The sequence below is a fragment of the Hylobates moloch genome, unplaced genomic scaffold, assembly GCF_009828535.3.
Source record: "Hylobates moloch isolate HMO894 unplaced genomic scaffold, HMol_V3 SCAFFOLD_11, whole genome shotgun sequence".
Classification (NCBI taxonomy): Eukaryota; Metazoa; Chordata; class Mammalia; order Primates; family Hylobatidae; genus Hylobates; species Hylobates moloch.
In genome coordinates, this window is record NW_026652286.1 from 46,280,050 (window position 1) to 46,292,169 (window position 12,120).

The following is a 12,120-nucleotide window of genomic DNA, read 5'->3' on the forward strand; positions in this document are numbered from 1 at the left end:
ATTTTACCAAATGCCTCAAAGGAGGCAAAATTTCCCCCCTATTGGTCTAGAGGAAGAAACAGGGCCAGGTCTCTCATCCTAGGTAGCTCTTCATCTGTTTAGGGAAACACAGTTGGGCTCTTTGTTGAGGAAGAAGAGAGGCATGTTGACCAAACCAGGTGGTATTGACCCACCTCAGCCAGCTCCTAGTCTGTACTGCAGAAAGCCTTTGATCCTGAGAGCGTACAACCCTGATGAGGAGTCATTCCTACCATTGAAAAGTCTCTTCTCTGATTTTGGTGAGGGTTTAGGGAAACTTGTTCCCCATTCTCAGAAAGTTTGCAGAAGAAATATTAAGAAAAGGAAATGGCTTCTGCCTTAGAGAACTCTGAATTCCAGGGCCTGGGAGATGAGAGTGACAGGGCAGGGTAAGCACTAGAGATGATGGCAAGACCCTGGGTATAGTGAACCACAGAAGCAACACCCCTATGCTGAGCCATCCCTCTAACAACTGACCATTGATGGATCCCAGGAACCAACAATAAAGACCTAATTTCTCTTACTAAACAGTGTTTGGCTGGGGCCCTTCGACCATTTGGAGCCTTGGGCAAATGAGCAGCACACTGAGAGCAGACCCTGGGTCCAGCTCTGGTCAGGGCTGTGAAATGGGTCAGATTTGCAAGGGCCTTTGTGGTCATTAGGGAGGGCTTCCTGGAGGATACAGATAAGCAAGGGAAAGCTATTGATAGTTACATTTGTTTTTCCTTCTCTTTCTGTTCTTCCACAGTGTGTTTCCTGGCTGTTAGTGACCTGCTGTCCACCCCTCCTCAACATCGAGCTCTGTTGTAAATACGTCGCACCAGAGGCCACTGTGATGCCACTGTCTCCTCTCCATCCCGCCCAGCCATGTGACACTGGCTCCCTATAGACGGGCACCCCGAGATGTACCAACCTTTTCATGTATTCTGCCAAAAGCATTGTTTTCCAGGGCCCTTGACCAACATCGGCTTCCCCAGTCCAGGGCTCCCCTGCTCCTTTCCCTTCCCTGTACTGGGGTAGCTCCTGCCTGCTCTCCCTGCGTTGTCTAGGGTAAAGCCTCCAGATTTGCCATACTGAGCCCCTCTTCCTAGCATCAGGCGATACACCAGAGTCCAAACGTCTTCCCAGGCTCAGGGACCTCCATTCCTTGAGATTGTCTTGGCATGGGCCAGCCCTGCCTCATGGGATGGACAATGCATGGGGTGGTCTTTATTTTTCTCTTTCAAATAAAACACTAGTCAGGTACCATTTTATCCCAGTCGTACTCTTCCAGGTTTGGAAGACCCAGAGAGGCCAAGATCCCATCCTTAGCCATAGCGAGGGGTGGTGGTGGATAGCATCACAAGAAACCAGCCTGAAAATCAGGTCCAGCCAGTCCAAGCACATGGCCTCCCATCTGGGAGAGCCCACTGTCCCACTCCCACATGTCTGGGCACCTGCCCTGGGCTGAGGCCAGGCTGCTCCAGGGGCCTCCTGAGTCCTCACCTGCCACAGAGCAACCCAGGTTAAATACAGCCCATGCACAAAGCCACAGGCCAAAGCCTATGGAATTGTTTTTAATCATCAAATTTAACCATTTTCATAACTGGTTCCTGGAGGTGTGCAGTGCCCCCTTGCCTCTTCAAACCTACAGCTTCTCTTTGCCATTTGTGGATTTCACGTCACTCCACACAGAAACGTTACAGCCTGGCATCCCCAGTCTTTGCCTTCTTCCAGCTGCCTCGACACAGCACTGCGGCCTGTCCCTATTGCCCAGGCACGCCATTTCCAAGGGCAGGAAGGGGCAGTGTCCTGAAGCCCATCTTTTCTGTGACTGTCTTAGGTGATGTGTAGCCTCCTCCACCTTTCCACTCAACAACCTCCCACCCCTGTCCTGCTGCATGGTCCGGAGTCTGGGACCTACTTTGATTTTTGTTATTTATGACCTTGTTTAAAGAAAATAAATATCTCCCAACCTTTATTGGTCTGGTCTTTCTCTGTGGAATTGTCCTTATTTCTGCTGATATGGGGGCAGGGGACAGCTCTTTGGACTTAGTTGTCATGGAACTCCAGAAACCCCCTTTCCTATGGCCCTTCAGTATGTTATGCTCTGCCTGTCTCCTGATCCAGAATGCCTGGTGGAATGGTCAGAGCCACCCTTCTCTGCAGCCAGGATGGGATTCCAGTCCCATCTCCTAATTATTGGCTGTGTCAACTTTGGTCCAGAGCAGGGCAATCGGTGCACTGTCCACATGATCTCAGTCACCATAGCTTCACTTATGTGAACCTTCATCTACAACCCAAATCATTTCCTGAGTTATGAACAGTTACGCCCAGGTTCCTCCTCCTGTCTCTCCCAGATGACCAAAAGCCACTTCATATTGACTATTTCTAAAGTTGAATCCACCTTCCCCCTGAAACTTGTTCCCCATGAAACTTGCTCTTCCTCCAGTGTTTCCTGGCTCAGTAAGTGATAGGTAGCACCATCTCTCCAGTTGTCCAAACCAGATACCCACAGTGAATGACTTCTCTTACACCCACCTCAGGTCTACCACCAAATCCTGTTCATTCTCTTTTCCGTGTCCCCTCTTTTCCATCCCACAGCCAGTGCCCTAGCTTAGACCTCATCATCTCTCACTTCGATCACTTCAGTACCTTTGCTGCCCTCCTCCCCCCTAGGTGGTCCTCCAGACTGTTGGAGGCTTCTTCCTAGCAGGCTCTGGGGCCAGGGTGTCTAAATTAGAACCCAAGCCCCACCCTTTACACTATATGGTGTGGCAACAAACTTTCTTTGCTGTAGGTTGCTCATCTGAAAAATGGAGATAAACAGTACCTACCCCACAGGGTCTTGAGGATTATACGAGTTAAACTAGGTTAACTGGCTTTCTCACTAACTGGCACATGGCAAGACATTTAATAAGTAGTTCCCGTTATGACACTGTTACATTGTTATAGTTAGGAACTTTATTCAGGGCAGTCTGTGGGCCAGGAGCATCAGTATCTCCTGGAAGCTCGTTAGAGAATTGTGTCCCCATCTCAGACCTATTGAATCAGAACTGATCTGCATTTTAACAAGTGCATCAATGTCTGAAAATTTCTGGTTTAGTTGATGACGAAATATTTCAGGGTAATTCGTGAGCTCCCTAGTAGAGGAGAGAAGTTCCTTATGTGTGGTTTGATTTCTCTCACCGGAACACTTCGCGGGTGCCTTTGCTGGGCTATGTGCCCTCTTGTCCACAAGAGGGCAGTATGATCACCTGTGTGGTTTTCAGGGGCACTCAGGTTCATCAGGTTCACTCAAATTTTGAATGTCATCTAATTCACTTGACACACATCTCATTTAATCTTCACAGCAACTCTGTGAGGTAGGTGCTGTTATGTTCCTTTACAGGTAGGCAGACAGGTCCAAATTCCTACAGCTTGGAAGTGACTGTCAGAATTCAAAACTGGCTTGCTTCCACATCATGCTGCTCCTGCATGCTACAAGGGACCCTGGGCAGAAGTCATTTTGGCCCAGATACTTGACTTAAAAGAGCAGGAGGAGGATGACTGTGGAGATGAACCCTCTTTGCACTTGATGGAGGAGGCTGAGAATGAATTAAATGCTCGTGAGCTTTGTGGGTTGGTTGTGTTTTAGGCACTTTCATCTCCACTCATCCTTTGTATCCTTGTGAAGTACAGTCACTATCCCCAATTTAAAGGCAAGGAAGCAAAAGCTCACTCATTTGAAATGGCTTGCCCACAGCCACGGCCAGAGTGGCAGCATCTTTGTCTTCTGACTCCAAGTCTACTGAGCATTTCATTACACCCCAGAAGAGAAGGGACCATTCATGTGTTCACTTAACATGGCTTTAACGAGCACCTACTATGTATTGGCCATAACAGTGTCCTTGCAGAGCCTACAGATCAGCATGTATGAACTCAGGAAGGGAATAAAGAAGGAGACCCCAGGATCCTTGAATGAAAGATTGCCACAAAGCCAGAAGGAATATGTTTGGGACAAACCAAAGGCCCTCTGTCACATAGATACTAGAGAATGTCCAAGGGAAACTCCTTCCCAAAAAAGGAAGGTAGGCACATTTTGGAGGCAGATGTAGATCTGATGGGGGACAGAATCTTGAGACTGGGAGGACTCAAGACAAAGGCATGAGGGGAATGGGGCATGACTTCGTAGCCCCACGCTCTTAACATACTGTTAGGAGCATGTGCTTATTAAGCAAACCCGAGCACCCAGTATGTGCCAGGCATCCAATGGACTTTGTAGACAGAGGTAAATAATGAGGCTCTTAAAATGAACTCATTGTCTAGAGAGACAGTGATAGAAATAGTGACCATGTTGTAAGAAGGTTGGGGGTGGGCAGTAACTAAACCTATTTGGAAACAGGCTAGGAATGGTTTCACAAGAGGTAGCATTTTTTTTTTCTTTGTTTTTAGACAGAGTCTCCTCTGTCACCTAGGTTGGAGTGCAGCAGCACAGTCTTGGCTCACTGCAACCTCTGCCTCCCAGGTTCAAGTAATTCTCCTTCCTCAGCCCCTCGAGTAGTTGGGGTTTCAGGTGCCTGCCACCATGCCCAGCTAATTTTTGTATTTTTAGTAGAGATGGGGTTTTGCCATGTTGGTCAGGCAAGTCTCAAACTCCTGACCTCAAGTGATCTGCCCGCCTCGGCTTCCCAAAGTGCTGGGATTATAGGCGTGAGCCACCACACCCAGCCAAGAGGGTAGCATTTGAGTTGAGCCTTGAAGTATCACAAAGTGGAGGTGGAGGAGGAAGGGCAAGACATTTCAGGTAGAAGGAACAGCACAGACAAGCGCTGGAGACTTGAAAGTCAGCCTAGGAAGAAGACTGTGGCTGGAGTATGGGTCGAGATAGGAGAAGAGCCAGGAGAGGAGGTGGGAGTCAGGGCATAAAGGCCTTAAGTGTCAAGAATAAGGAGTTTCCAGAAGTTATTAAGTAGGGATGTGACAAGGTCAGGTCTTTTTTGTAAAGGAAAGTCACTCTGGTAGCCTGTGTAGATGGATTGGTGGGTGCCAGACACGAGGCCAAGAGGTCAGTAAAGAGGCAGCTGTAATCTGGCAAGGAAAAGACACAGGTATACTTAACTAGAACAGTGGCCACTGGGCTGAGAGAACAGGATAGTCTCAATATTTTGGAGGTGGAATGAACAAGAAAGAAACTAGTTAGATTTCAAAAGTGAGGGGCCAAGAACTCTTAAGTTGGATGCAGGAGTCTACCAAGAGAAGTGGGGGTTGGAAGTGAAAGGTCAAGATTTCACCAAGAGAAAAGCAAGAAGAGAGCCTACACTAGCAGCAGAGAAAGCAAAACGCAGTCACACTCCTCCCTGCAGTCACTGTTTTGTTTGCAATCTTGGAGCCAACTCTGCTGCTCCAACTGGCTACCCCATCAGCAGCCAGAATCAATGCATTCTCAGTCTGGGGCCAGGGCTCAGAAAGTTATGTCAACTCAAGAGGCTGCCTTATTCCTCGAGCTGGCTTCCTTTCCCAGCAGTTTGCTAGAAAACTCCAGCCCATAGCCAGGCAAAACCTTGTAACCCAAGACTAGTGGAGAGGCTGGTCTCTTCCAGGTGCAGGCAATAGGTGACTGAGGGTGAATGGAGTGTCGACGGAGAAAGTTTCTTCCTGATTAATGACAATGATGCCATTCCATAATGACTTATAGAATGACTAATCAAACAAGCTTAGAATAACTGACATGATACAGTCTGTATCATTTATAAAGCACGTTTACAACCTTTGAGACCTCCTAACTCCTCTGGAGTGGGGAGGACAGACAAGTCAGCAGTGCCTCCTACAAATGAGGAATTCGAGGGTCTGACAAGGAAAGTGATTTGTCCAGGGTCACACCTTAGCACAATCTGGACTAGAGCTCAGGCCACCTGACTTCCAGACGAGTGCCTTTTTAGTCCCACACCATAGCAGAAGGAGAGGAGGGGTGGGGCAGGGGCATGGAGGACTAGGACCTGATGGTGAGAAGAATGCTCCAAGCTCAGTTCAGCCTCCTACTAGCTGGGTGACCTCTGGCACATCACTTCCTTCAGAACTTCAGGTTCTGCATCCCAAAATGGGGTGATAATCCTTAATTCACTAGGTGTTATGAGGGTTAAATGAGACCTAAGTATCCAAGTATAGTAAAAGCTGCTGCTGCAGTAGATAAGGTGAAAAACAGTAAATGCCATGGTGCTAAGAAGATAAGGGGATTCATTCATCCTGACTGGGAATCCCCACAGGGAGGGGAGACCAAAGCACAGCCATTCTACCCCTACTCCTGCTGTGTGGGGCTGCTCAGGCAGAATTAGTGGAAGCCGGTGTGCCCCTGGGGCGTGAGAGCGGCCCATGCTGCACCCTCCTCTGGCCTGGGGACGTCCTTCTCAAAAACCTTTTGGCCGGGCAGGGTGGCTCACGCCTCTAATCCCAGCACTTTGGGAGGCCAAGGTGGGCAGATCGTGAGGCTTGGCTAACATGGCGAAACCCCGTCTCTACTAAAAATACAAAAATTAGCCAGATGTGGTGGTGGGCGCCTGTAATCCCAGCTACTCAGGAGGCTGAGGCAGGAGAATTGCTTGAACCCAGGAGGCAAAGGTTGCAGTGAGCCGAGATCATGCCACTGCACTCCAGCATGGGTGACAAGAGCAAGATTCCATCTCAAAAACAAACAAACAAAAAAAACAAAAAAAACTTTTAACCAGGATTTTTTTTTTAAATAGTAAACTCTACCTAACACAGTATTTCTCATTTTAACTATGTGGAAATGAACAGTTCAGTGGCATTAATTACATTCAGAAGGCTGTGGACCACACCACTATCTATACCCCAACTTTTTCATCATCCCCAGCAAGAACTCTGTACCCATTAAGCAATAACTCCTACCTGCATCCCTAACCTCTATTCTGCTTTTGGTCTCTGAATTTGCCTATTTTAGGTAGCTCATAGGTGGAATCCTACAATATTTATTTTGTGTCTGGCTTATTTCATTTAGCATAATGCTTTCAAGTCCATCCATGTTGTAGTGTGTATCAAAATTCTGTTCCATTTCATGGCTGAATATTTTATTAAATGCATATTCCATATTTTGTTTAGCCATTCTCTTGATGGACACCTGGGTTTGCTTCCACCTTTTGACGATTGTGAATAAAGCTTCTATGACCATGGGTGTACAGCTATCATTCCATTCTTTTGGATACATACCTGGGAGTGGAATAACTGGGTTAGATGACAGTTCTATGTTTATCTTTCTGAGAAATCGCCAATCCATTTTCCACAGTGGCTGCACCATTTCACATTCCCACCAGCAATGCATGAGAGTTCCAGTTTCTCCACATCCGTAGTGACACTTATTTTCTGTTTTTTAATTGTATCCATCCTAGGAAGTGTGAAGTGGTTCCTTATTTGCATTTCAAGACTGCAAATGTGGAGGGAGAAGGAGGGCTTTAGGGTCAGAAATGTGGGCCGATGCTGGCTGGCCCAGGGACTTGGGGCTTGCCCTACCTGTCCCACCCCAACATCATAAGAGACAGAGGGACCCAGGGAGCTGGACAGGGAGGGAGGGTCTCTCTAGCCCCAGGCCCTGGAGGGTTCACAAGGCTTAGCAGCTCACACAGTGGCAGCAGGATAAAACCATTCCTTCAGGGCGAGCCCACTGACAATTCCTGTTCCCTTTCCTGTTACAAGAGAGTAAAAAATAGTGATTCTAGAACCCCAGAATCTGGAGAGAATTGTGAGAGTTTCTCACAATTGGGATGGGCCCCTTAGGGGACCATGTACAATTTTTAAAAGAAGATTTAATGTAATTTTTTATTTGGCAAATGGAAAAAACAATGTTTTCCAAAAAACAGATTACAGATCATAAAGTTAGAAAAAATCTTTTCTCCTAGAGTGATATATCCGAATTTGTAAGACTAAAGAAAGTTTTAGGTTTATCAAAAGAGCACAAATGATTTTATTAGGTTGGTGCAAAAGTAATTGTGCTTTTTTACCATTAAAAGTAATGGCAAACATCGCAGTTACTTTTGCATCAACCTAAATAAGAGTTGGATAAATGTTAATCTAAGGACCTGTGAGTTAGGGTGATAAGCCTTCACACCTCCATATGCACATATAGACCTTCTTATCCTTCAATATGCAAACCAAAAGTCACATGACCCCCATTACATGAAGGACATAATCATGTCTCTCACGACTTCGGTAATGACACAGGATTTTTCCCAGCTACTTGCCAACTGGGGACCCCGTGCCCAGGCCTCACGTGGCCACAGACCTGCCTCTGGAGGTGCCATGCCCACTGACCCACCTGTGCTATAGCTTGTACCCGCATTCAGGGGTTCTTGAGCTCTTGCCCCGTGTCCAAGAAGAATGAGGATATGCCAACAATTTGAAGAGTGAGGATGGGCAGAGAAGAATTTTAATGAGTGATGGAAAAGCTCTCAGTGGAGATGGGATGTGAGGGGTGGTCCCCAACCCCTGCAGTCAGGTGGTTTCTCTATCTCTCTGTTCCTGGGTCTGGGGCTTTTTATGGACTCAGAATGGGGAGTGTGTGCTGACTGGTTTGTGAGTATGCAAAAAAGGTTAAAGGAAAGACACCACTCACAGTATAAAAAAAAATTAGGAAAGGGTAGGTATATGTAAAATAGGTGAAAGGTGGGGAGCAGTCAGAGGAAAGCACACTGAATGGGAAAACAGGTTCTCAATCTGGTCCATGGATTTACCTGGGACTTGTAGCTAGACTTTAAACTGTCTTTGGCTTGAAGGTTGGGTTTCACTGGGGACCCGACCCTATCTGCCTAGGCATTTGTCTGCTTCCTGCCGTTATCAATAACATTTTATATGTTCCTCTTTCACTAGTATTTTGCTGGGATTGTAACTATTTTCACCATATTTTCACATATGTCAGTATTTTCACTAGTATTTCACTAGTATAGTCATTGTGGGTTCTCTTTTCTGGGAGCTCTTCAAGGTCAGAGACTCAGTCAGTCATCCCACCATCCTCAGCCCCAGCAAAGGTCCTGACCCAGAGGCAACATCAGGAATACTTAGCTGAATGAATAAATGACAGGCCACACATGCAGTCTGTGCTCATTAAAATACCATCAAGGGTTGGTACCATTATTTGCCCACTGTGCAACTGTTCCAAGAAGCACCTATGGTGCTTTGGAAAAAGCGTGGCTCTCTAAGCCAGGAAACCTTGCTTCTAGTCTTGAGCTGACACTAACATACAGTGTAATTATGGGCAAGTTGCTTTACTTTTCTGGGGCAGGGGAACTAACTATTGCCCTCCAGCCCCATAAGGTGATAAGCAGATGAACAGGAGACATGGTGGTCATTATTTTTTAGCTATGCTCCACCTGAAAATGTGGTGGGCTTTAAAGATGGTAGAGATGTCATTATCTATGGGGCTCCATCTAAGCGATGCCCTTGAACCCTTAACCAAAAACACTGTCACCACACAGGCATCTGGTGCCTAGAATCCACTCCTAGCAACTCGTTCCTTTGAGATAATCCTTGATTTCACCAGGTTGCCCATTTCTAATGCAAATATGCCCCTGTCAAGGAGAGAGAAACTCTATCACTCAAACCTTAGGGAGAATGGGCAGATCAAGCACTTGATAGGAGGGGTCCTGTGACCAATGAAGTGAATATAAAGAGGGATGTGGCAGAGAGGAAGAAGGGAAAGAGGCAGGCTCTGATTCCGAAGGGGGAGAAAATTGTGGGGGTCCACAGTGGGGAAGACAGAAAAGTCCAGAAAGAGGTTAGAAGCAGCTAGGGGAAGGGGGAGACTTCCCCCCAAGCTCCAGATCCTGGTTCTGCCCCTGGCTGTGTGAACTCAGTGATGTCTTTTCTTTAAACCCCACTTTCCTCCTTTGCCAAAAGGGATGATAACTGTTGTGAATATGATACAGGAGAGTGATCCATGGCAAAGAGCAGGCACATACGTTTGTTTCCTCCCCCTAGCCCTTAGCCGATTTCATAGTTCTACTGAGTACACAGCAATCTGCAGGTAAATGTCCTTCTCTCCTCACCCCAGCCCCTACACTCAGGCTCCTTTGGCTTCTACCAACTTGAGCAGCCAAGACCCCCAACAGGAGACTCTTTCAGTGGTTCCATGAAAAGGCAGTTTGTGCTGCCGTTGGCATTACTGGACAAGAGTCCCCCAGAATCAACACCCTCTTGCTTCCTCCTCCCAGACAGCTCTCTGCTCCCCTGTTGTGTGTGAAAGAGGGACAAGCAGGGTGGCTGCTGCACCTTGTGCTCTACAGGCACACATTCTTATGCTTTCCATGTGTTCCTGGGGCTTCAACATGGATATCCTCAGCATATTCTGGCCATAGGGCCCTGCCCTCTCTCCAAGCTCCCACAATCCTTAGGATGAGCAGCACACAGCTTCCCACTTGATTCTATCCAATTCTTGCTTACATTTGGGCATGGACCAGCTCTGCCTTAAGGGCAGTGAGCAGGCTGTCTTCTTTTCTTGGATTCTCACGGAGCAGCTAGCATGGGCAGATCACTCAACAAGTGTTCGCCATACATTTGTGGAACTGATTCATTCCTATATTCAACAGATATCTACATCTGACAAGAGTTCTTAACCATTAGGCATCAATGGCACAAGGGATAGACCTTTTCAATACCTGGGAAAATGTTGGAGACCCCCCTGCCCTAAAATTATTGGCTCCAAAAGATTATTGCCAATGGAAGCACAGAAGTGACAGCAAAATAACATGGAATGCAGACAACGGAGGGCTAGTTAAGGTCTTTGGTGACAGATTGACATGGATTTGAATCCTGCCTCTGCTATTTTATACTTGGATGACTTCAGGCAAGTTATATGTTCTCTGCCTCAGTTTCCTTCATCTATAAAATGGGCATAATAGAACTCATCTCATTTTGAGGCTTAAAGGAGACAAATACACCTAAGTTCTCAGCACAGTGCCTGGCCTATCATAAATGATGTGGTTACTAATGATAATGATAATAGACTTTAATGTAAAGAATATTATCTGGAATGAGGCTTGCAAGTGATATATAGTGCAGTGCCAGAAACCCAGGTTGGACAAGGCTGTTGGAAAACAGCTCACAGAACAGTGCAAGAAAGAAAGAAACAGGCTGGGTACCGTGGCTCATGCCTATAATCCTAGCACTTTGGAGGCTGAGGCGGGAGGATCACTTGAGCTTAGGAGTTCGAGAAAGAAAGAAACAAAATTATAAAAAAATCAATGCCCCAAGCCACAGTTGACTCTACTTAGAATTAGATATCTATCTATCTACTAAGTGGGGCCCAAGGCCACGCCACTTTATCAGATTAGTCAGATTCAGAGGGTATGGAGACTAGTGCAAATATAGAATTAGGCAAACATAATAATTAGTGCAAATATAAGAATTAGGCCTTTCCACTCTAGGATCGATGTGGTTTTGAAAGCCATCTGGTGGAAAGAAGACTGGTAAGGGAGACAGACCAGCCCCAGCTCTACCATGAAGCCCCAGGAAGCCACTAACCATTCCTACCTCACTTTCCACAGTACCTACTATGCTCTCCTCCCTGGGGAGGTGAAGTTCAAGTGGAGTGGTAAAGCGTTTTGAAAATGAACATACTGGACAAAAGTAAGGTGTTGCTATCCCTACAGCATGCCCCCTAGTACACGCCCAGCCTGGTCTCTCCTTCTCAGCCTCTAGGGACCCTGCTCATCTTCAAGATTTGCTCAAGTCCCTCCTTCCCATGAAACTTCCGGGGTGAGGGGAGCCTCTTAATGCAGCCTGTTCATATCTCCACTCGTGGCCACATGGTTTCATAATGATTCGAGGGTCTGCTCCATTTCTAGGGGCAGGGTCAGCATCTAATTCTTCTTTCCCTCCCTAGTGCCAGCAAGGGCCTGGCACTGAGTAGGCACCTTGTCAGTGTGACTTGAATAAACAAATGAGGCTTTCTCAACTACCCCAAATCCCAAGGTTCCCCTCCCTTCTGATGGCAGCGTTCAGTGGTAATTCATCTCTTTCTGCATGCAACATTTTCACATTGTGCTTCAATGACACTGAACTTAGGATGTATTTTGTCTTATCCCCCTACCGGCCCAGCTTCCAGGGCTCCATCCTCTGTATCCCCACAGCACCCACTGA

The 12,120-nt window shown here is 46.9% G+C and overlaps 2 protein-coding genes across 2 annotated transcripts in view; one reads left to right on the forward strand and one right to left on the reverse strand.

Moving 5' to 3' along the window:
• The window catches only part of PPME1 (protein phosphatase methylesterase 1), an 87,603-nt gene extending 85,625 nt beyond the window's left edge, over window positions 1–1,978 (forward strand). Inside the window, exon 14 of the mRNA XM_032166928.2 lies at window positions 767–1,978. Coding sequence (XP_032022819.1) covers window positions 767–785 — 19 coding nt within the window. The 3' untranslated portion in view covers window positions 786–1,978. The remainder of the gene's footprint in view (window positions 1–766) is intronic.
• P4HA3 (prolyl 4-hydroxylase subunit alpha 3) overlaps window positions 1–12,120 on the reverse strand; it is a 57,345-nt gene that overhangs the window by 4,861 nt on the left and 40,364 nt on the right. Inside the window, exon 14 of the transcript XR_009215664.1 lies at window positions 7,201–7,414. The gene's annotated coding sequence lies outside the window, so the exon portion shown is untranslated. The remainder of the gene's footprint in view (window positions 1–7,200; window positions 7,415–12,120) is intronic.